Source organism: Periophthalmus magnuspinnatus, chromosome 11 (genome assembly GCF_009829125.3).
Source record: "Periophthalmus magnuspinnatus isolate fPerMag1 chromosome 11, fPerMag1.2.pri, whole genome shotgun sequence".
Lineage (NCBI taxonomy): Eukaryota > Metazoa > Chordata > Actinopteri > Gobiiformes > Gobiidae > Periophthalmus > Periophthalmus magnuspinnatus.
Genome location: NC_047136.2, coordinates 29,034,326 through 29,059,659, shown reverse-complemented (window position 1 = coordinate 29,059,659; position 25,334 = coordinate 29,034,326). Strand labels below are relative to the sequence as shown.

At 43.6% G+C, this 25,334-nt stretch overlaps 1 protein-coding gene across 2 annotated transcripts; it reads left to right on the top strand.

Moving 5' to 3' along the window:
* The first annotated feature begins 1,656 nt into the window (after window positions 1-1,656).
* On the top strand, window positions 1,657-23,660 carry LOC117378368 (phosphatidylinositol 4-kinase beta-like). 2 transcript variants are annotated; one of them, XM_055225117.1, is made up of 14 exons: window positions 1,657-1,835; window positions 5,000-5,087; window positions 6,205-7,049; window positions 7,163-7,394; window positions 7,478-7,623; window positions 8,279-8,506; window positions 9,147-9,440; window positions 10,780-10,991; window positions 12,721-12,844; window positions 13,559-13,672; window positions 13,951-14,102; window positions 14,413-14,545; window positions 16,199-16,319; window positions 18,771-23,660. In XM_055225117.1, the coding sequence occupies exons 2-14, from the start codon at window positions 5,006-5,008 to the stop codon at window positions 18,950-18,952; spliced, it is 2,865 nt and encodes a 954-aa protein (XP_055081092.1). In that variant the 5' UTR covers window positions 1,657-1,835; window positions 5,000-5,005; the 3' UTR covers window positions 18,953-23,660. The 2 variants fall into 2 exon arrangements, with proteins under 2 accessions (XP_055081092.1, XP_055081093.1); XM_055225118.1 differs by lacking the exon at window positions 1,657-1,835 and adding an exon at window positions 2,439-2,548.
* Window positions 23,661-25,334: the final 1,674 nt, after the last annotated feature.

The window sequence follows — 25,334 nt, the reverse complement described above, 5'->3', positions numbered from 1 at the left end:
AAGAGGAGAGGGAAAAAGAGGGAACGAGAGAGGCAGAAAGGGAGAGAGAGGAAGAAAGAGGGAGAGTAGAGAGAAAGAGGGATGGAAGGAGACAGAGAGGGAGAAAGAGGAAAAGAGGGATAATGAGAGAAAGGGAGAAATAGAGGAAGAGAAAGGGGTACTAAAAAAGAAAGACAAGGAAGCTAATAAAAGAGAGGAGAAAAAGTGGGGGAGGACAGAAAGGACAGAAAGAAAATCCAGGGCTGAAATGGTCCAAATGATTCTAGTGATGTCGTGTGGAGTTTAAAAACACAGAGGAGCACTTCCTGTATTACCACATGATGACATCACAAGGTGGAACAGAGTGTTTTCGGTTTGAGAGAAGAACTTAGCCTAAATATGCAGGGTTTGTGTGTTAAACATGTGTGAATGAAACAAAACACAACTCCAGGTCTGTTTGTGAGTACAACAATACTTCTCAGTCTCTGCTCGTTTCTAAACGGACAAACACGTAACAGCATCGCCCACTCTGATTGGTCAGAGCTCAGAATGTGTGAAATGTGGTTTGAAACGATCAAATTTAACTTTGCACTGTTTCATTTATATAAAATACTGATCTGAAATGCAGCTAAAAATCTGTTAAAAAGTCACTAGTACCCTGAGTAGTATTTTTCACTGCAATTTTGTCAGCAGTACTTGTAACTGAGTCATTTTAATCAATGTAACCGTACATTTAGTAGAGTACACAGTTGCAGTACTCTTTCTGTCACTGGTGGCTTTACATTTCACACATTATTCATTCAGTGCACACTTTGTAGCCACAGCTTATTTATTTATTTATTTATTTATTTGAAGGACAGTGTGGTAGCTACCCCTACCATATCCACACTGGGCAGTGTGGGTGAAGTGTCTTGCCTAAGGACATGACAACATGATGCACTGGTCCAAGTGGGGTTCCCTTGGTCTTGTTTTCAGTGTGTTTAAGTTCTGCGCAGAGCTAATAATGGTGTGGGTGTGCAAGTGGAGTATTTCACCACAGTTAAAGCAGGAGCTTTGTTATGTACCAACATCATTTTATTTGAAAAATGCCCCTCAACTTTCAGACCTATGAGCAGCACAACACGCAAAATGTGCCTCTGTGCTTTTTTGCCTCGCTTCTGTCCATGGAGCTCTTGTTTTTGCCCCACAATAATTATTTCCTTGACGCACAGACTCAGAGACAATTTTATTTCAGGAGAGAAAGGTTCAGTTCAGCTGTGTGTGATCCAGAGTCTGTGTCAGTCTGTAGCTGCAATGTGTCTGTGGTTTCAGTGTTCATTCCTTTAACTTCTGCTCATCACATTTTACTTTATTGACTCCATTGACCTGTGACTTTTCACACCAAGCACCACCAAAGAAAAGATTTGGCTTTCAAAGTACCACCAGGTCTACACCATATATATATATATATATATATATATATATATATATATATATATATATATATATATATATATATATACACACACACACACACACACACACACCCCCACACACACACACACACACACACACACACACACACACACACACACACATATACATATTATTATGAAAGGGCTTTCGGAAAACGCCGCTCTCGCGCTTTGATGTGTATTGACGGATATTGCGTCACTGTGGCTTTAAAGTCTGTCCGATTCGATCCGAGCCAAGACAAACCTGAGCCAAATGGACCGGTCCGGATCTCGTTGAGCTGGATTAAACCCGGACCAGACGTGGACTAGCCCTGGATTTTCCCTCGGTTCTCGTGCCGGGCTAGAGCCGGGGTTTGGTCGGGATCGCTGCGGTGGTTCCAGCGGAGTGGCCTCTGCAGCCGGGTAAGAGCGCTCCTTCTCGGGCAGCTCCTTCTGTGTTCTCCGCTGTGTCTGCGGATGTGTCTGTGGATGTGTCTGAGGGTCCGCGGGGAAGGCTCGGTCCACGTCAGCGGGGTTCGGGCGTGCTGTGGACGGGGTTGGTGCGCTGTCCTCGGACTGTGTTCGGAGCGGGCGGTGGGCCTCATGCAGCGGGCATCCCCCAACTCTCCTCCGCCAACTCTAGCGGCAGATACAGCAGCAGAACTCTGGAGCAGGACTCTAGAGCAGGATTTTGGAGCAGGAGCACTTAGAGCAGGCCTAAAGGGGCTGTGGGAATGTAAAATCATCATGAAGCATCAAATATCAAACTAAATCTGTGATATAGTCCAAACTGTTTGTGTCTAAAACAGTAGTAGTAGTCTGACCAGAAACTCTTGTGTCTCTCTGAATAACTTCCTCTAAAAGGCTCGACTCATGCAAGGTTCATAAATCAAACAGAACCGTGGAATGAGCTCCACAAACAGCGGCGGACACGCTCCATCAGCCCGGATCTGAGCCCGGGTTTGAGCCCGGGTCTGCGGCCGGGCTGAGGCCGGGATCAACGCTCTGGTGTCGGCGTGTTTCTGGGTTGAATCCGGGGAAGAATCGGTGTTTGTGCCTGTGTTGCCTGTGTTGTCCAGGGTCGGTGGCTCGGTGCTCTGCCGGTTGTCACGGTGGTTTCGCTGGAGACAGAGCGGGTGAGGGGTGTTTTGTTGGCCGGGGCTGATGCTCTTCTCTGCGGCTGTAGGGAGCGGCCCCTGGAACACAGCTGCTACTGAAGCTAACGCACTTCAGAACTAACTAAACGTCTCTAACCGCGAATAGTGCTTTAAATAACTACATTTATACCGCCCTTATATATTTCACACTTTATATTCATCTATTATACCCGTGTAATTACCAGAGTAAACACTCAGAGACATGATAGCTTCAGCTGCGTTAATAAATGTAACTAGCTCAATGCTAAAAACACAGCGGCGTGTAATGTTTATTTCTAATTTTTTAAATATAGTGTCTTTTTTATTTATTGTTCAGAGTAAACTTAGAGAGACAAGAGACACGTAGCTCATTCAAATTTGAAGGATTGTGTTTTTGGAGGCAGATTAGTGTCCTGCTTCACTCAAAGACCCGCATCTCTGCGGCAAACATGGACTTGCACAGTTTAAGTGATTCATCATTTACTGTGTTTTTGAGCTGATATTTGGGTTTGAACACTTTTTACACGGAAAATGAAACAGAACTGTCCTTATCTCAGTGAAATGATAAACTTCACACTTTGCCCTGAACACATCACCAACCAGCAGGACTGCACCAGGACTAAACTAGGACTGCACCAGGACTAAACTAGGACTAAACTAGGACTAAACCAGGACTAAACCAGGACTGAACCTGGATTAAACCAGTACTGAACCTGGAGTAAACCAGGACTGAACCAGAACTGAACTGGACTAAACCAGGTCTAAACACAGACTAAACCATGAACCAAACCTTGACTGAACTAGAATTAAACCAGGTCTGATTGTTTGGGGTCTTGAGTTTCTGGATCATGTTTCAGTGACCTGGAAGCGTCCGTCTCCTCCACACACCCTAAATAAACTATAAAGAGATAAAGGGATTAAACACGGACACAAAAAAACAAACTAAACCTGTTTTTGACCAGGACTAAACCAGGACTATAGCAAGACCAAACCAAGTCCACATCCTCACCTACTCTGGGACCTTACTTTTGTCCTGGTTTAGTCCGAGTTTTATACCCTGGTTTAGTCCAGGTTTGGACTCTAGTTTAGTACAGGTTTAGACCCTGGTTTGGTCTTTAGTTTAGTTCTGTTTAGTCCTGGTTCAGTCCTGGTTTAGTCCTGGTTCATTCCTGGTTTAGTCCCGGTTTAGTCTTTAGTTTAGTTCTGTTTAGTCCTGGTTTAGTCCTGGTTCAGTCCTAGTTTAATCTTTAGTTTGGTACTGTTTCATTCCTGGTTTAGTCCTGGCTTAGTCTTTAGTTTAGTCCTGGTTTAGTTCTAGTTTAGTCCTGGTTCAGTCCTGGTTTAGTCTTTAGTTTAGTTCTGTTTAGTCCTGGTTTAGTACTGGTTCAGTCCTAGTTTAATCTTTAGTTTAGTCCTGGTTTAGTCCTGGCTTAGTCTTTAGTTTAGTCCTGGTTTAGTCCTAGTTTAGTCCTGGTTCAGTCCTTGTTTAGTCCTGACTTAGTCTTTAGTTTAGTCCTGGTTCAGTCCTGGTTTAGACCTGGCTTAGTCTTTAGTTTAGTCCTGGTTTAGTCCTAGTTTAGCCTGGTTCAGTCCTGCTTGTTGGTGATGTGTTTAGACCTTGGTCCCGGTTTAGAGCCCAGTTTAGACCCGACTCCTCTCCAGATGCTGTGGCTCTTATGGGCTCCAGATGTTGCTCCAGCTGTGGGTCACATGGTTTGGGCGTGGCTCACAGCTGGGTGTAATGTCATTGTCAGTGATGTCATTGGTAGGGTGGAGGGGTGAGGGGGTCCAGATGTGTGAGGAGGAACCTTCTCCTGTTCACTGTTTCACATTTACCCCCAAACTTCTGAAATCCTCCCCCATTGTCTAAACAGCCTGGACTTTACTTTGGCGTCACAAAATAACACTTTGCTGCTCACTGTTTAATTACAAATATTTAAAGCATCTATGACAGGTTGAGCTACTAATTTTGCAAAACACAGTTAAGATCATTATATTTAAGATGCTACAAAATATTTTACAATTTTTTTTTTAAATATTTGTCAATTTTAGGCTTCAAATTTTAGTTCCTGCATGGAAATCATGATATCACATTAGGGAATAATTAATTGTTATAATTGTTACCTAGCAACCTTGTAATACACTGGGCCAAAACTTCTCGAATGTCATAGAAATTATTAATTGAAATAAAAATATAAGAAAAGACATTTATTTTGTTGAAATCAAGTTTAAAGTATGAGAAAAATGTGTTTCTTGTGTACATTTTGTCAAACATTTAGACAGAATTCTACAAGTGTGCTGTTGGCAGTGTGCTTAGAACTCTCTAAAACAAATTTTCTACTTCCTGTAATTTTCAACACACTTTTCAAGTTTTCTTTTCAAATTACTTCTTGATTGGTGTAAAAGCATAATGTATATTTACACCTACTTTGTGTTTATGTTTTATACCAGTCCAAGATGGCGGACGCTGACGTCTCACTACCTCCTCTTCACTCACCTTCCCCTGTCGCTATGGAGACGGACCTGAACGCCGGCACAGGTCACACATTTAGACCTCTCTGTGTCAGATGTCCTCCCTGTATATCAGATGTCCTCCCTGTGTGTCTGATGCCCTTCCTATGCATCAGATGCCCTCCCTGTCTCTCCATGGGGTCTTAATCTGTGTAAAAGCTGCCAACCCTGTACTTTAGATGTTGTGAAATGCATGGGATTCTTGGACTAGTTTAAAGTTCAGATTTCCATCTCTCCGGTGTGAATGCACCTAGACCGGTTTAAAATGGGAGTGAAACTTAATTTAAAAAAATAAGAAGCTTTCTACTATATTAGCTGTATGATCCTGTACAAGCACCCACAAGCCTCCATCACTCATGCTCCCTCATGATAGTTCTTCATAAATATACAAAAACATGATACAAAACTACACAGCAACTTGACAAACCTGAAGTGATGTGCAGTAGTTTCATTAGTGGGACGCACACTGATTGTGTTGTGATAGTGATCTGAAGGGGGAGTGACTTAGCGTGGGGAGCAGAGGGAGGGGAGACTCGGAGAGTCAGAAATTAAAGTGAACATTATAAAACATGTTAATACATTGTTTTCGCATTTTCAAACAATAAAAGGCAGCATGATGATCTAAACAGGTGTTAGCAGCTAATATCCCATAGTAGTCAAATACTAAACTTGCACAGTGAGTGAGTTCACAAATTCATGATAATTCATCGTGAGACACTCCTGCTGTAAGGTTAATCGGGTAGATGGACCAATCACAGAGCAGCATTGAGGTTTGTGCAGAAGCCAAAGGCCAAGCATCCAAATGAACCAAAAAAATATGGCCACGCTGACGGACGTATGGCCTATTTTAGTGATTGTGTTTGTGAAAAACACGTGCTGAGGGAAGCTCTCTGTTTATTTGTGGAGAAAAAAGATATCTGTGCTTTTGTCTCAGCTGGATTTTACTAAAGTTAGATTTTTTCGGCTTGTTCCGCTGCCGTGACCCTTTGACCAGTCACATTCAAATAAGCATTTTCCAATCACTTTCAGTGAGAGCTATCCCAGATTGATGTGTAGAACTCAGTTTAGAGCGACACACATCATGAGCCAGGCTGGTAAAATACCCTCTTTAAATATAATAAGCTAATTGTAGAATCTTTCTGCAGTGATCGACCCAGAAGTGGCTCTAAAAGCCTGCCAAGAAGTCCTCCTCAAAGTCCAGCTCCAGAATCAAGACCACTTAGACCGGGATCTAGACCAGGACCAAGACCAGGACCAAGACCAGGCCCAAGACCAAGACCAAGACCAAGACCAAGACCAAGACCAAGACCAGGGCCAAGACCAGGGCCAAGACCAGGGCCAAGACCAAGACCAAGACCAAGACCAAGACCAAGACCAAGACCAAGACCAAGACCAAGACCAAGACCAAGACCAAGACCAAGACCAAGACCAAGACCAAGACCAAGACCAAGACCAAGACCAAGACCAGGACCTCTCAGAACACAATCAGAGCCATCAAGATCAGAGACCAGACCAGAACCAGGCACAAACCCAAACCCAGGCGAAACCCAATCAGAACCATCAGCACCGCCAAAGTCTAGACCAGAACCAGAACACTACAGAACCCAATCAGAACCACAGACCAGACCACAGACCAGACCACAGACCAGACCACGACCTCCCTATGCCCCATCACAACCACATATCCCAGGACCAAACCACAAAGGCTTCGGAGCCGTGCACACCGTGGCTGATCGCGGAAGAAGACGAGGAGGAGGCGGTCCAGACCTCCAAACAGTCGTGGCTCCTGCGGCTGTTCGAGTCAAAGCTGTTTGACGTCTCCATGGCAATCTCGTATCTGTACAAGTCCAAAGAGCCAGGTGTGCAGGCGTACATCGGCAACCGCCTCTTCAGCTTCCCCGATGAAGATGCAGAGTTCTACCTGCCCCAGCTGCTCAGCATGTACGTGCACATGGACACGGAGGTGGGCGATGCCATTAGACCCTACCTGGTGAGTCCTGGTTTAGTCCTGGTTTAGTCCTGGTTTAGTCCTGGTTTAGTCCTGGCCTGTACAGTGTAATGACAATAATCTATAATAATCTTTAATGTTATCCACTCCTTCAGCTTCACCGGTGCCGAGGCTCCATCACCTTCTCCCTGCTCTCCGCTTGGCTCCTAGGGGCCTACTCCAGTGACATGCACATCTCCACCCAGAGACACTCACGAGGAACCAAGCTCAGAAGACTCATCCTGTCTGAAGAGCTAAAGCCTAACCAGAACCAGAACAACCACAACTGCAACTACGGCAACCACCATGGCAACCACCACGGCAACCACGACACACACACATGTACAGGTGAAGTGCCTATGTCCACACACACACACAGACACACACCGACAAACACACACATGTACAGGTGAACTAAACGTCTATTTTAGGTCTTCGTGATGAGGTTTTCTTGGTGTCTCCGTCTCGCAAAACACATCAGAGGTCAAAGTCGGACGCATGCACGGCCACAAGCGTGCACGGAGCAGCCCTAAGGAGAACTGGCAGCAACCCCCGAGTGGAGCACCTGCATGAGGAGGTGAATCAGGACTGGACCAGGACTGAATCAGGGACCAAGTTAAACTGCAGCAATCTCATCCGTATTACCCATTAGAATGTGTCCTCCAGAAATAATGACAGCCAGTCCACTAAACGGCACTATTCATCCAGTTTGAAACAATCTTTTAGAGTAAAGAAGCACAAAGCAAGAGTATAACCTCACGTGTGTCTGTTTACATCCACACAGTGCTCCTACATCAAACACAACTCTGCTCCCTCTGCCATTTATCACCAGCCTTCAGTGAATTAAAAGCATTTGCATTTACCTGAACTATTGTACCACATTTTACAAATAATGATGACACAGTTTTAACTAGCATCTAAACTAGAAGTGCAATGTGCTGTTTTGAACACTCAAAGCAAGTTGTACTGGTTTTTACTCTAGAAACTGCTGCTCGTTTGTGTGCCAGCTTTGTCAGTTTACAACTTTTAGCTTTTACTGCCCGGTCTTTGCATTCAGAGATTTCAAATGTCGTCTGACTTGCTTCATGTCTGTGGTCTGATCTTTTTGTTGCACATTTAAAAATTGTTAAAGACTGAAAAATCTTGTGTTGTGTGGCAGGCTTTAACAAAGGACTAAACCAGAGACTGACCCAGTTCTAAACGCGCTCTAACCCCTCCTGTCCTGTCCTCAGCCCGAGCGTCTCCGTCCTCAGCGAGACTTTGTTAAGTCCCTCCTCTGCATCGGGAAGCGTTTGGCAACTCTCCCGACAAAGGAGCAGAAGACCCAGAGGCTGATCTCAGAACTGTCGCTGCTCAACCACAAACTGCCTGGACGAGTGTGGCTGCCCACAGCCGACCACCAGCACCACGTGGTCAGAGTGCCACACACACAGGCTGTGGTGCTCAACTCTAAAGACAAGGTAAGAGTCTATACACACACACACTCAGGCTGTGGTGCTCAACTCTAAAGACAAAGTGAGTCTATACACACACGCACACACACCCCCACACACACACACACACCCCCACACACACACACCCCCACACACATATATAGACACACAGGCTGTAGTGCTACACACACATATTCAGACACACACAGGCTGTAGTGCTACACACACATTCAGAGACACACAGACTGTAGTGCTACACACATATTCAGAGACACACACACAGGCTGTAGTGCTAGACACACATATTCAGAGACACACACACAGGCTGTAGTGCTAGACACACATATGCAGAGACACACAGGCACAGACGCAGTGTTGTAGAATAAACTGTAGTCGCCCGAGAGTGAAGAGAAGAGACATGAGGCTGGTGTTCTAACACAGGAGAAGTTTCTTTACAACAGTAGGAGACTTGCAGGGTGCTTGGGCGGCCCTTTACAGACAGGCAGAGGAGCTCAGCCACACTGGAGGAGCTCGCACTAAAGTCATTGCTCCTTACATTACACAAGGACTGAACTAGGACCAGACCTGCTTTAGTCCCGCTTTTTTCCTGGATTAGTCCTGATTTAGCCCTGGTCTAGTCCTGTTTCATTCCTCTTGTCTGTTCCAGGCTCCGTACATCATTTACGTGGAAGTGGTGGAGTGTGAGAGCTTCGAGACATCTCCAGTCCCGATCCGAATCCCTGAGACCCGGATTAGGACCGCAAGATCTGCCGAGAACCTGGACTGTGGCTCTGTGGGCGGGATGAGTGTCGGCGGGGCTGGGTCTGTAACATCAGAACCAGGGGGCGGGGCCAGCGTGATGACATCAGAGCACAGAGCAGGAAGTTACTCCACTGTCCAAAACTATGACAACGATGACGAAGCCTGGGCCACAGACGACATTGGACAGCTGCAGGTTGAGGTGACTAAACCAGGACAAAACCAGGACAAAACCAGGACAAAACCAGGACAAAACCAGGACAAAACCAGGACAAAACCAGGACAAAACCAGGACAAAACCAGGACAAAACCAGGACAAAACCAGGACAAAACCAGGACTAGACCAGGACAAGTTGTGTCTGTTTGTGCCTTTGCTCTGCTGTCACCAGGGGGCGTCACTCTCACTGTGTATTTAGACAGTAAGTTAGACAGTTTATTAAGTTAAAGGCCACCATGTACACTCACTAGGGAAGAGAGTGTGTGCGGGTTCATGGGGCTCTGTCGCTTGAAGCTTGTTATCATGGAGACACGCTCCGTGGTCAGCTGATGCTTGTCACATGGCTCATGGTGTTTGTGGTGAGTGGTGCGCGGTGCAGTGAACAAGACCGACTCAACAGTGAAGCCCTAAGTCTTGTGTGCACTAGAGTCAGTCCACAGAGGAACATGTGAAATCAGGGCAGGCTTTTCACCAGCCTGACACTGCAGAGGCCATCAAAGGCAGCACACACTTACATTTACGCTGTGTCCAAATGTCCACACTAGTCTCTACTTAGGGCATTATTTAGAGGTTACGCCATTTTGAATGGTGTCCCAATGTCCAGTGAGTATAAGACTGTATATATAAATGGACATAGCTAGCCCACTACCCACCGTGTTCCAAACAAGAACTGAGTATGGGCATGATTCGCCTCCATGGATTCTGGCTACAATCCACTTTGTATTGAAAAAATGTTGCTCCTGTCTCTGTAACTGCTGTTGTCCGGCTCATCATTTTGACCTTAAAATGTTGGCTTTAACCTGCTCTACATGATCCTGGTGTTTTTTACTTCACTATTTTGTCCTTAAATCAAGATACGAACATTAATAACAGACAAATCAGGCACCTTCTTTCCCCAAGGTTGTTCCTGCTAGCGTTAGCAATAGGTTAGGGGCTGTGGAGTGAGTGAGGGGTCAGGGGCTAGGGGAGACATCCAGACACACTAGGTGCAGTAGATAATGCTGTTAACACACCACATACACAGTAGTAACACAAAAGTGGATTTAGGTTTTAGTTACACTTTAAACTTCCATCCCTCTCTGAATGTGTCTTATCCACTGTGTCCAGGGTGAGGCTCAGACGAGCAGCAGGACTCTTTATATCTAGTAAAACTAATAAATACATATTTCTGGTTAATAATGTCTAAGTGTGTGAAGCTAACTGAAGGCACTACTCTGTAAAAAGCTCTATGTGTCATTAGCAAACATGGACATCCATGTAGAACACCGCCAGCATGATGTTACTAAAATGTTTCAATACTTTTCCCCTTCTGTTCCATGTCCAGGGCGAGGGTCAAACAAGCAGCAGTGATAACATCAGTCAGTTCTCTGTGGACAGTCTGACCAGTCTGGAGAGTAAAGAGCCCGTGTTCATCGCCGCAGGAGACATCCGCCGCCGCCTCTCTGAAAACCTCGCACACACGCCCACCACATTCAGACGGGACCCAGAGGACCCCTCTGCGGTGGCACTCAAGGAGCCCTGGGAGGAGAAAGTCAGGTACTACTACTAATACTATTAATACTACTACTATAACTGCTACTGCTGCTACTACTACTACTACTGTTATTGCTACTGCTGCTACTACTATTACTGCTACTGCTGCTACTACTACTACTATTACTACTATTACTGCTACTACTGCTACTACTACTACTGCTACTACTACTACTACTGTTACTACTACTGCTGCTACTACTACTGTTACTGCTACTACTACTACTACTACTACTACTACTACTACTACTGTTACTACTACTACTGCTACTACTACTGTTACTACTACTACTGCTACTACTACTGTTACTACTACTGCTGCTACTACTACTGTTACTGCTACTACTACTACTACTACTGTTACTGCTACTACTACTACTATTACTGCCGCTACTACTACTATAACTGCTACTGCTGCTGCTACTACTACTATTACTGCTACTGCTGCTACTACTATTACTACTACTATTGCTGTCACTACTACTATTACTGCTACTGCTGCTACTACTACTACTACTACTACTACTACTGTTACTACTACTGCTGCTACTACTACTGTTACTGCTACTACTACTACTACTACTACTACTACTACTACTGTTACTACTACTACTGCTACTACTACTGTTACTACTACTGCTGCTACTACTACTGTTACTGCTACTACTACTACTACTACTGTTACTGCTACTACTACTGCTACTGCTAAATACTACTACTATAACTGCTACTGCTGCTGCTACTACTACTATTACTGCTACTGCTGCTACTACTATTACTACTACTATTGCTGTCACTACTACTATTACTGCTACTGCTGCTACTACTACTACTACTACTACTACTACTATTACTACTACTATTACTGCTGCTGCTACTACGACTACTATTACTACTACTTCTGCTACTACTACTACTACTACTACTATTATTACTACTATTACTGCTGCTACTACTACTACTGCTACTACTACTTCTACTACTATTACTGCTACTGCTGCTGCTACTACTGCTACTGCTACTACTACTACTACTATTACTACTACTATTACTGCTGCTGCTACTACGACTACTATTACTGCTACTTCTGCTACTACTACTACTACTACTACTACTACTACTATTATTACTACTATTACTGCTGCTACTACTACTACTACTACTACTTCTACTACTGTTACTGCTACTACTACTACTACTACTACTGTTACTGCTACTGCTGCTGCTACCACTACTATTACTGCTACTACTACTTTTGTAATGACATCACACTGGGGGTTTACTACATGTATGTGTATGGTGGAATGTTTAGCTGTTACCATGGTGACAATGCACCCATTATCAAACAGTCTGATTAACTGAAGAACACAAAATTGATGTAATTGACACATTTTCAGGAGCCTGTGATCAACCCGAGCTCATGTTTCTGTTTATGAGTTTTTACACAAAAACGTGAGAGACTCACTGAAAAACTGTCGGCTAATGCTAATACTAATGCTACCTTGTGCCTGTAAAGTTATTTGAGAGGGACTAGTTCAACAGAACAAATCAGCTCACAGCACAAGTCAGCTCTTTTCTTTTTTCAGTCAGATTAAAGTTTAACTTGAGTAACAAAGCTTCAGACAGTGTACTGTGTGCACTTATGCCTGAAAATCATTCTGTAGAGTGATTCCCTGACTCTCTTGACCCCTGACCCTGTTGACCCCTGATTCCTGACCTTGTCTCTGTTCAGGCGTATACGAGAGGGCTCTCCATACGGGCACCTGCCAAACTGGAGGCTCCTGTCGGTGATTGTCAAGTGTGGAGACGACCTGAGACAGGAGCTGTTAGCCTACCAGGTCCTAAAGCAACTCCAGGTCTGAAACAATACATTTATAACACTATCATAATATCACATGTATAAACTGCATTAAAACAGGTCTCTGAGCAACACACACAAATGAGCAGAATACAGAGATTAAAGTCATGTTTGGGACACAAATAAACTGTTGTTACTGTACAAGTGGAAAGGTCAAATCATGAGGAACTCTTCTACTCAAAGAAACACTTTATCGGGCCTCCTATGGATCGCTGCAGTAGCGAGTAGCAGACTTTTTCCATTTGTACAAAAAAGACTACATGATGCTGCTGAATTCTAAGTGTGTCACTGATTAAGAAAATAAAATTGGGTAAGGAAGTAAATAGAGAGCATTGGGCATGTAATAGTGGAGGTGAAAACGGTGGTAGATACAACTTGAGACGGTCACTGAGAAGGAAACAACTGTAACATGGATAAAAGCTCTGAAAAGTGGATTTAGCAGAATAGGTCTGATTTAAGAATATCGATCACTCATGTTTACACATTTTATCTAATCGATTAGAGCAAAAATCAAAACTAAAATCTTTTGAAAACCCTGTGTGCATAATGTTCTGTCGACACAGTAGTGCATATATTAATATACACATATTAATGTGTTTTCTGGCGTCAGGAGGCCTGTGGTTATTATAGTTGTAGTCAGGCTTAAGGCCTATAGAAGTCATAATAATAGTAGTTTGTATATTTATATATTTGTGTATAATTGTGTGTACAGAGTATTTGGCAGCAGGAGCGAGTGCCACTCTGGATAAAGCCATACAAAATCGTGGTGATGTCATCAGACAGCGGAATGATCGAACCAGTGCTCAATGCTGTATCCCTGCACCAGGTCAGTGTCACCTGTCTCCCACCTGTCCCTGCTCCAGAGTCTCAAGACATTTCTATCCCGCTCCATCGACTCTGGCTCCAATTCATTTCCTATTGAAAAAACGTGCCCTCTCTCTCTGTAACTCCTGCTGTTAGATTCGTCATTCTAACATTAAGTTGGTTTTAATCTGGGGTTTTTATTTCACTATTTTGTCCCTAATTCAAGATATGAGCATTAATAACAGACCAGTCAGTCTCACTTTCTCTCTGTCTGACTCTCACCTGTCTGTCTCTGTACAGGTGCGTAAACAGAGCCAGCTCTCCCTGTTGGATTACTTCCTTCAGGAACACGGCAGTTTCACGACTGAAGCGTTTCTTTCAGCTCAGAGGAACTTTGTGCAGAGCTGTGCAGGATACAGCCTCATCTGCTACTTACTGCAGGTCAAAGACAGGTACTGGACCAGAATTAGACCAGGACTAAACCATAGACTAAACCATAGACTAAACCACGACTGAACCAGAACTAAACCAGGACTGAACCAGGACTGAACCAGGACTGAACCAGGACTGAACCAGGACTGATCCAGGACTAAACCAGGACTAAACCAGGACTAAACCAGGACTGAACCAGGACTGAACCAGGACTAAAGCAGAACTAAACCAGGACTGAACCAGGACCGAACCGGAGACTTAACAAGGACTAAACCAGGACTAAATCAGGGACTGAACCAGGGACTGAACCAGGTCTGTCTTGTTTTTCAGACACAATGGGAACATCTTGCTGGACTCTGAGGGACACATCATTCACATTGACTTCGGCTTCATTTTGTCCAGCTCTCCTCGAAACCTGGGCTTTGAGACGTCGGCGTTTAAACTCACCTCTGAGTTTGTGGACGTGAGCGATACTTTTTCTGTTTCTCTCCAAACTTCTGATCCACAAATGTTGAACCATATCATTATATGTTTGAGATTGGCTGCATAAACTTATAACTCTCATATTAAAGAGGGAGTATTTTACTTTTATGGAGTTTTAACTGTAACACATAGCATGTTTAGATCACCATGTCATCTTTTATTGCTTTAAAAATGCTACATTTGCTAAAAACAGCATTAATATATTTTATAAGTTTCAGTTTCATTTTGAATCCCTCCTCCTTTTGCTCTCTGCCTTCCACCCCACTACTGCAGGCATGTTTTTGATGTGCAGAGTCCCAGTGTGCCTTAAATGTAAATATAACAGTTAAAATAAATGAAACAAAACAAAATAAACGTTTATGATGAAACAAAACATAATTGACAAAAAACTATAGTCATCGTTGACTTGAGTCCACATAAATTATTTGATTACATCTTTTTTAGCCGTAGTGTATGTTAGTGGCCACTTGAGGGCGCACTACAGTTTAATATGGTGAGATTTGATGCTTAAAAAAAGTCTTTGATGGAGCTGTAATTGTTAGCAAAAGACGAAGTTAAAATCTGTCAACTGGACAAATCATTGTAAGAGTGAAGACGTTTCGCTGCTGTGAAACTCTGGTGGCCACTGCCTTATATCTATCTGAAGGGAGGGGCTAACTACACTGAAACTGTAAACAGTTTACAGTATAGTTAGCCCGACGACTGAGGGTTTACACATATAGCTGTAATTGTTGTTTTTTTTGGGAGAATACTCTGTGCCCAACATGGCGGACGCTCCACAGGTTCAGAACACTCTATTCTTTTAAGATTTCTTTCTATGAGTTTAAAGGTCCTATATTGGACTCAGTGCTCAAAATGCTCTATTGTAATGTCATGAAGTGGTAGTCTTCAAGTTAACAGCTCCTTTTACCTTTAGTTCAGTAGAGATTGGCAATTCCATGGCCGAAATCATGCAAATGATTCTAGTGAAGGTGTGTGGAATTTAAAACCACAGTGGGGCACTTCCTGAATGTTTTCTATTTGAGAGAAGAGGTCAGTCTAAATATGCAGGGTCTGTGTGTTAAACATGTGTGAATGAAACAAAACACAACTCCAGGTCTGTTTGTGAAGAGAAAACAACATTAACATAGATCAGAAATGGTGAATACATTGACTCTGTTGTCTGTCATGATACTTACTACATCGACTTATACTAATATTTGACAGATGGAACAATTATTTTTGGGGGTCAGTATTTATGGTGGTACTTTTTCTTTGTACTGGTGTAAGGATTTTTCTTATCTTGGCTGTGGAGGATTGAATAAATGACACCTATAACTCATTATAGATAGCAAAATAACTACTGAAGTGTTTTGTTATTCTGTATTGCAGGTGATGTTTTTTCAACAACAAGGTACATTTAGAGTAGTTTTTTGGGTAGTTGGTTATTCAGCTTTAGCATTATTGTGTTAGTAAAATAAATTAGTTTCAGTGTTATTGTTTATGGTCTATATCGTCTTCAGCCGTACATCAAATGTTGTTCTTGTGATTGACCTGTTGTGATGCCACGTGTCTGGTGTCTGCTCTGTCTCTGAGGTCATGGGCAGAGACATGTCACTGTGTCTCATATTGTCTCTTGTCCTGTGTCCTTCAGGTGATGGGAGGTCTGGACGGAGACATGTTTATTTATTACAAGATGTTGATGCTTCAGGGACTCATCGCTGCACGGAAACACATGGAGAAAGTCCTACAGATTGTGGAGATCATGCAGCAAGGTACAGAAGGGCATCTGACCCACGGGGAGGGCATCTGACACATGGGGAGGGCATCTGGCACACGGGGAGGGCATCTGACACATGGGGAGGGCATCTGACACATGGGGAGGGCATCTGGCACACGGGGAGGGCATCTGCCACATGGGGAGGGCATCTGGCACACCATACTAAAATGTCTAACTTGATTTTGATACTAAGGAATAGACTCGATGCTCAATACCAATGATGATAATAAAAGCACTCTGCTCCTGTCTCTCTGCTCATGTCTCTCTCTCTGCTCCTGTCTCTCTCTCTCTCTGCTTCTGTGTCTCTCTCTGCTCCTGTCTCTCTGGTCATGTCTCTCTCTCTGCTCCTGACTTTCTCTCTGCTCCTGTCTCTCTCTCTGCTCCTTTGTCTCTCTCTGCTCCTGTTTGACTCTCTCATCTGCTCCCCTCTCTCTCTCTGCTCCTGTCTCTCTATCTGCTTCTGTTTGACTCTCTCATCTGCTCCTGTCTCTCTCTGCTCCTGTCTCTCTCTGCTCCTGTCTCTCTGCTCATGTCTCTCTCTCTGCTCCTGTCTCTCTGCTCATGTCTCCCTCTCTGCTCCTGTCTCTCTGCTTCTGTCTCTCTCTCTGCTCCTGTCTCTCTCTCTCTCTGCTCCTGTCTCTCTGCTCCTGTCTCTCTCTCTCTGCTCCTGTCTCTCTCTCTGCTCCTGTCTCTCTCTCTCTCTCTCTCTCTCTCTCTACTCCTCTATCTCTCTCTGCTCCTGTTTGACTCTCTCATCTGCTCCCCTCTCTCTCTCTGCTCCTGTCTCTCTATCTGCTCCTGTTTGACTCTCTCATCTGCTCCCCTATCTCTCTCTGCTCCTGTCTCTCTATTTGCTTCTGTTTGACTCTCTCCTCTGCTCCTGTCTCTCTCTCTCTGCTTCTGTCTCTCTCTCTGCTCCTGTCTAACTCTCCTTTCCTTTGCTCCTGTCTCTCCTCTGCTTCTGCCTAACTCTCCTCTCCTCTGCTCCTGTCTGACTCTCCTTTCCTCTGCTCCTGTCTCTCTTTGCTCCTGTCTCTCTCTCTGCTCCTGTCTAACTCTCCTTTCCTCTGCTACTGTCTCTCTCTTTACTCCTGTCTCTCCTCTGCTCCTGTCTAACTCTCCTTTCCTCTGCTCCTGTCTCTCCTCTGCTTCTGCCTAACTTTCCTCTCCTCTGCTCCTGTCTCTCTCTTTGCTCCTGTCTCTCCTCTGCTTCTGCCTAACTCTCCTCTCCTCTTGTCTCTCTCTCTCTGCTCCTGTCTCTCTCTCTGCTCCTGTTTCTCTCTGTGCTTCTGCCTAACTCTCCTCTCCTCTGCTCCTGTCTCTCTCTCTGCTCCTGTCTGACTCTCCTTTCCTCTGCTCCTGTCTCTCTCTCTGCTCCTGTTTCTCTTTGCTCCTGTCTCTCCTCTGCTCCTGCCTAACTCTCCTTTTTTCTCCTCCTGCCTCTCCTCTGCTCCTGTCTCTCTCTCTCTGCTTCTGTCTAACTCTCCTCTCCTCGGCTCCTGTCTCTCTCTCTCTGCTCCTGTCTGACTCTCCTTTCCTCTGCTCCTGTCTCTCTTTTTGCTCCTGTCTCTCTCTCTCTGCTCCTGTCTAACTCTCCTTTCCTCTGCGCCTGTCTCTCTCTCTGCTCCTGTCTCTCTCTCTGCTACTGTCTCTCTCTTTGCTCCTGTCTCTCCTCTGCTCCTGTCTAACTCTCCTTTCCTCGGCTCCTGTCTCTCCTCTGCTTCTGCCTAACTTTCCTCTCCTCTGCTCCTGTCTCTCTCTCTCTCTCTCTCTCTGCTCCTGTCTCTCTCTGCTCCTGTTTCTCTCTTTGCTCCTATCTCTCCTCTGCTCCTGTCTAACTCTCCTCTCCTCTGCTCCTGTCTCTCCTCTGCTCCTGTCTCTCCTCTGCTCCTGTCTCTCCTCTGCTCCTGTCTCTCCTCTGCTCCTGTCTCTCCTCTGCTCCTGTCTCTCTCTCTGCTCCTGTCTCTCTCTCTCTGCTCCTGTCTCTCTATCTGCTTCTGTTTGACTCTCTCCTCTGCTCCTGTCTCTCTCTCTACTCCTGTCTCTCTCTGCTCCTGTCTAACTCTCCTTTCCTTTGCTCCTGTCTCTCCTCTGCTTCTGCCTAACTCTCCTCTCCTCTGCTCCTGTCTCTCTCTCTGCTTTTGTTTCTCTCCTTGCTCTTGTCTCTCTCTCTCTTTGCTCCTGTCTGACTCTCCTCTGCTCCTGTCTCTCTCTCTCTGCTACTGTCTCTCTCTCTGCTCCTGTCTCTCTCTTTGCTCCTGTATCTCCTCTGCTCCTGCCTAACTCTCCTCTCCTCTGCTCCTGTCTCTCTCTCTGCTACTGTCTCTCTCTTTGCTCCTGTCTCTCTCTCTGCTCCTGTCTCTCCTCTGCTCCTGCCTAACTCTCCTCTCCTCTGCTCCTATTCTCCTCTGCTCCTGTCTAACTCTCCTCTCCTCTTGTCTGTCAGGGTCACACCTGCCCTGTTTCCATGGCTCCAGCACCATCCGTGGGCTGAAGGAAAGGTTCCACATGAGCCTGACGGAGGAGCAGCTGCAGGGTCTAGTGGAGCAGCTGGTGGACGGCTCCATGAGGTCCATCACCACAAAACTGTACGACAGCTTTCAGTATGTGACCAACGGGATCATGTGAGGACTAAACCAGGCCTGAACCAGGCCTGAACCAGGCCTGAACCAGGCCTGAACCAGGCCTGAACCAGGCCTGAACCAGGCCTGAACCAGGCCTGAACCAGGCCTGAACCAGGACTGAACCAGGACTGAACCAGGACTGAACCAGAACTGAAAACACGACTAAACCAGAACCCAGGACTAACCCATGGACTAAACCAGGACTACAGGAGGTCTGAGCTGAGACCCAGGACTAAACCAGGTTTGATCCATCACCCCAAAGCTGTATAACAGCTTTCAATGTGACCAGTGGGATTATGTGAGGCCTGAACCAGGCCTGAACCAGGCCTGAACCAGGCCTGAACCAGGCCTGAACCAGGCCTGAACCAGGCCTGAACCAGGACTGAATCAGGATTCAGACTGGAACAGACCCTGTTTGAGACTAAATAGACCTTTGGGGTTGCAGAAAAAGGATATTTATGGAGCATTTAAACTGAATCAGACCTCTGTGCCGGGTCTGAACAAGTACTGAACCAGGACTGAACTGCTAAACTTGTCATAAACTGGGTCTAAACCGGATGAAAGCCACGTCTAAACCAAGATTAAACCGTGCGATCTGGACTGAATGGGCCTCTCCACGAGTCTCTGGCTCTACACAAAAACATTTTAAAGGTTTCTCATTTTAAACTGTTACATGAACTGGGCGTGACTGGATCCAACAGAATCAGCACCGGAAAGAGCTGGAAAACTGTGGAAAGAGCACGAAAACTGTGGAAAGAGCACGAAAACTGTGGAAAGAGCACGAAAACTGTGGAAAGAGCACGAAAACTGTGGAAAGAGCACGAAAACTGTGGAAAGCGCGGGAAAACGAGGTGTGAGGAGAGGGACGAGATGGTGGTTGAGGCTCTGAGCTGCTCATCACTTTGTTTTAAAACCACTAAAATTGTAAATTGTAAAACCGCACAAACAAACTCACAGCACAGGACGAGACACAACTCAACAAACTGTTGAACAACTACACTAAAATAAATAAAAGCTCCCAAGTTTATTGCAGAAAACCAAATGAATTTAAAATTAAATATTCAATTGAAAACTTTACATAATAGAAAATAATAGAATTAGAAATAACTTTTAGGGTTAAATGTTGCTGAACGTTTTGGCCTAAAATGACCCAAATCAGATCAGAACAGTGACTCCTTGAGTTTAAACATTTTTGATGAAGCTACAACAAATTTGCCAAACATTTAGAGACATATTTTGTCTTTGCCAAAAATTGGTGAGGAATTTTTATTATTTTTTGTGATAAAATTAGGAAAAACTGTAAAAGCACTTCAGTATTTTTTTAATAAATATTCAACATTTGGAAACACAAATCTGAGTTACGTTTTACTCAGAATGTAACTAATATCAAACCAGTTACATATGTGTGATTAAAACACTCCACTCAATGAGGTCTTAACTCCTGAAACATCCTGACATCACTCGAAAGACAACTGTAAATATGTCCATTGGATTTATGATGGGAAACAACATTTTATAAGAAAATGTTTTGTTTTCCCAAGAAGTCCCAATGGTTTTAAAATCTCTTTTTTCATGTTTTATTTGAATAATTTGAAAAAGGGTTAAAACTTTGGCACCAGCAAAAAAAAAACAAAAAACACTCATTTAAAGAGGAGGTATTCTGCGAAATGGACTTTTTGGAGCCTTCTGCTGTGTTTTAACAATGTTCCTTATCAAAAACATGCCTGAAGAGGTTTTAAATGTCATCCATGCATGTTTATTTTAGCGATCTGTTCCAGGCCCTATTCGAACTCTCTTTACAGTTAGCAGTACGAGCCTGTATGAGGCTCCACCCACAAGTCTTCATCACCCATGCTCCCACATGACAATTCTCCATAAATATACAAAAACATGATACAAAACTGCACACAGCAACTTCACAGACCAGTGTGCAGTAGTTTCATTAGTGGGATGCTGCAGATTGTGTTGTGATAGCGCTCTGAAGGAGGAGTGAATTAGCACAGAGAGCAAAGGAAGAAGAGACTCACAAACAAACATGAAACTTATAAAACATGTTAATACGTTGTTTTGGTTGAATATAGCATTTTCAAAACAACAAAAAATAACAGGGTGATCTAAATACATGATCTGTCCTAGAGAAGTAAAATACCTCCTCTTTAAACGCCATGACTGAAACACGACTGAAACGTTTATTATTTTCACCAGAAATGTCTCATTTTCCTGCAAAGTCTGTCATTTATTTCTGTTTTTGTATTTATTTGAGTTGTTTCCAGGTCGCATTTCTGGGCCATTCCTCTCACATTTTATATTCTTCCTACACCTGCTTTTTATATGAACTGTTCCTTTTGCAATTTAATTTCTGCTGAAATGTTTTATTGTTTTGAATGTTCGTGTTTTATTTTGAAAGGTCTTGAATTTCAAATGTTACAGTTGTATTTAAATGTAATGTTGTTGTTTTTTTTTTCTCTGTACATTCCTATTGTATTAACCCATAGACTGTATATATAAATGGACATAGCTAACCTGCTAGCTGCCACGTTCCAAACAGGAAGTGAGCATAGGCGTGTTTCGGCACAGTCGACTTTGGCTCCAACTCATTTTCTGTTGAAAAACTGTGGCCCCTCTCTCTGTAACTACTGCTGTCAGACTCGTCATTCTGACCATCGTGATGTTGGGTTTATCCCGCTCTACATGATTCTGGGTTTTTTATTTCTCTCTGTCTCTAAATCAAAACATGAACGTTAATAAGCGCTTCATTGGCTGAAGCTGAACGCTGTGGGTGACACTCACTCAGTCCACTTCCTTTATACAGGCTATGGTTTTAACTTGTGACATTTCCTCAATATGTGAAAGATTTAAACTTTTACCGTCCAACTAAACCACTGCACATGTGACCGTGCTGAAAACACTTTACGCCAGTTTGTTCGACATGTTTTAATGATGATGTTCACAGTTTCAGATAGAGGCCATGGTCTAATAATTACAGTGGTCCCTAGAATATCGTGGGGGTTACGTTCTGAAAATAACCCGCAATAGGCGAAATCCGTGAAGTAGTCAGCTTTATTTTTCACAATTATTATATCTGTTTTAAGGCTGTAAAACCCCTCACCACACACTTTATCCATTCTTCTCAGATAGGCATTTTCTCACAATTTCTCTGTTGTTTAATTCATTAATAGTGACTCGCGTGTATTTCACAGTTCTTCTGATCGTGCCTCTTCGTCCTGGTGCCGCTCCACTGTAGTGATCCAACATTTATGTAAATTTGGCTGAACACATTCTCTACTGTACAGGAGACATGGCACGGAGGAGACTGATTAATAGTAGTCTACAGTCCCTTAGCCAATCAGGAAGAAGAACACAATGCACGTTCACATTGTAAAAAAGCATGCAAAATTGCACTAAAAAAATCCGCAAAACAGTGAGACCACAAAAGGTGAACTGTGATATAGCGAGGGACAACCGTACACAAATGTTGAACCTGAACTTGTCATAGTCATTTTATGGCTTAAATTCCTTTTCACCTGACAACACTCACGTCTTCGGGGTTGAATAATGGCACCACTTTCTGACGCTATTGTGAAAAAATGATATCACTTTTGTTTCTTTACACTGACAGAGAAGATGTTGAACTTTGTGCCAGTTTTTGTTTCATGAGGATAGGCCCAGTGATTACAAAAACGATCTTTAAAGGTGCACTGTCCAGTTTGATAGGCGTAGGATTTGGCAGTGTAGTCATTTTGATACAAAAAAAAACACACAAAAAAAAATTCCGCTGTTTGCTAGTGTGATGTGCAGCTATCCATAGGGGGCATGAACAGCATGCGATCCTTTGTTGTCATGGCGTTCACAGCGACATCAGCTCCCATTGGCCACCGCAGTTTTCTAATGCAGAATTCAGTTGACTTGTTTCTGTTATTAAGTTATTTTAATATTCGATCAATATTGTGATTTAAAATGTTGAAAATATATAAACATAATGATCTACGGGTCAGATTAAACTATAGAGCAGAGACAAAAGGTCTTACTATGGAACATTCTGAGCAAAACAGTAACATCTGAGCAACCCTCCTGCAGAAAAGTTATACAGTGCATCTTTAAAACCTAAACAGAAGTACATCCAGGTTTGCTGAGAATTAAACTGGATTAAAGTGTTTTGCAGCTTTGTGCATTAAAATGAAGGTCATCCCTGTGCCTGAAAACCACTAACAAACAAATGGTTAGAATTAGCCTAGCATTAGCCTAGCTTTAGACTGTAAATCCTTTAGTTTGTTTTAATGTTTAAACTGTGTGTGTGAATATTGAAGAGGCCTTGACACGAGTAGAAGGTACAGACTTATCAATGCAACGGAGCAACTCTCCAAAAAGTGCTTTTATACAAGAAGTCTGGACCCATTCACCGCCGCGCAGACTCGCAAAGAAACCAGGACTTAACCAAGACTGAACCAGGACTAGACCAGGACTAGACCAGGACTAAACCAGCACCAGGACTAAATCAGGGCTGAACCAGGACCAAGACTAAACCTGGTGCTGGTTTAGTCCTGGAATCAACCAGGCCTACACCAGGAATAAACCAGGAATGAGAGCAGAACAGGCTGTAGGACAGGAGCAGTGATTTGGTCCTGTTGTTGTTGTTGTCGTGGTGATGAAATAGTTCCTGAATCCATTCTTGTTCCTGTTCTTTGCGAGTTTGAGTTGACTCTGAATCTGAGCCAAACTTTTGCCTTGTTTTTACTTCATTAAAATGACTCTAATGTGACCTGTCTGGGCTGTTTTTTTACACACACACACACGTTACACATGTTACACACACATTACACACGCTACACGTTACACACGCTTTGCACACATGTTACACACGTTACACACACATTACACAGATATGAGTTAACTACATCACTACTTGTCGATCTGAAAGAGCTTTCTGCCAAATGCTCTTTTTGTTACCTCATCTGAAACATGCCTGAAGAGGTTTTAAATGTCATCCACGCATGTTTGAGTATTTTAGCGAACTGTCCCGGGTCCTATTCAAACCCTCCTTATGGTTGGCAGTATGAGCCTGTACGAGGCTCTGCCCACAAGCCTACATCATCCATGCTCACAGATGACGGTTCTTCATAAATGAACAAAAAGACAAAAACAAAACAACAAAAACTGACAAATCTGATGTAATGTTCAGCAGTTTCATTTGTGGGACACACACTGATTGTGTTGTGATGTCGCTCTGAAGGGGGAGTGACTTAGCATGGAGAGGGAGGAAAGGGAGGGGGAACTCAGAGCATCAAAAACTAAAGTGAAACATGTTAATACGCTGTTTTTGGTGAATACAGCATTTTCAAAACAATAAAAGGAAACATGGTGATGTAAATATGTGTATACGTGTCAGCAGTTTTTACCCCATAGACGTAAAATACCTCCTCTTTTAAGTCAACATAACTGTGACCGTTTCCATGGTAATAGTGAAGCACCAGAGTCACGCGATTTACATGTTTTATTTTCACACATTTTTTTATGAAACAGAAGTGCACTGTACAGAGTGTGCAGCAGGGGGCGCTGTGGCTCCAGCAGCATTAGGGAGTTATTGCTTAGATAGATACGTTTATTATTTAACATTTGAAACAGGCTCATTTCAAAAGGCTGTAAGTGTTTGGTGATTTTACAAACTTTAAAATGACTTCTTTAATATTTTGTTTCATTTGCTCAATTTTCAATTTGAAGAGAGAGAATCTCTGCTATAGAAACTGCCACCTGTCCAGCTTGAACCACAGGCTTTGACAAAACTTTACAAAGAAGAGTGAGTCTGGAGCCAGGTCCCATCTCCCTGATTCCAGAGGGTGTGATTGACAGGTGGATAAACCAACCAGACACATGCTCTGTTCAGATAAAAATAAACATGGCAGTGTAGGACTGAAAAACCCAGAAGCAGAATCAACACAAGAACCAAACTGTAATTTATCTCAGGTAAAAGAAGCGATAGATTCAGTTTTAGAGAGGAAAGTTCTTCTGCATTTGAGACATATGATACAAATGAGCAACTGTGGTTGGACCGTCCCATGTGAGCACAGAGGTTTGCTCTATGGTCCTATTACAGACTCTTCTGGAGTCAGGATGTGGAGGGATGAGCAGCTCAGGAAAGTGAAATGGTGGAACTGAACAAAACCATTTCTGTAAAAGAACTGGACATTAGTTTTTTCTTGACGTGAATGTTCAGAAATCATATTTAGTTTTATGAATGTGAAAATGATTTAGAGTGGGACTAAACACCTAATCCTGGACTGAACCAGGACTGAACCAGGACTAAACCAGGACTAAACCAGGACTAAACCAGGTCTAAACCGGGACTAAACCAGGTCTAAACCAGGACTAAACCAGGTCTAACCCAGGTC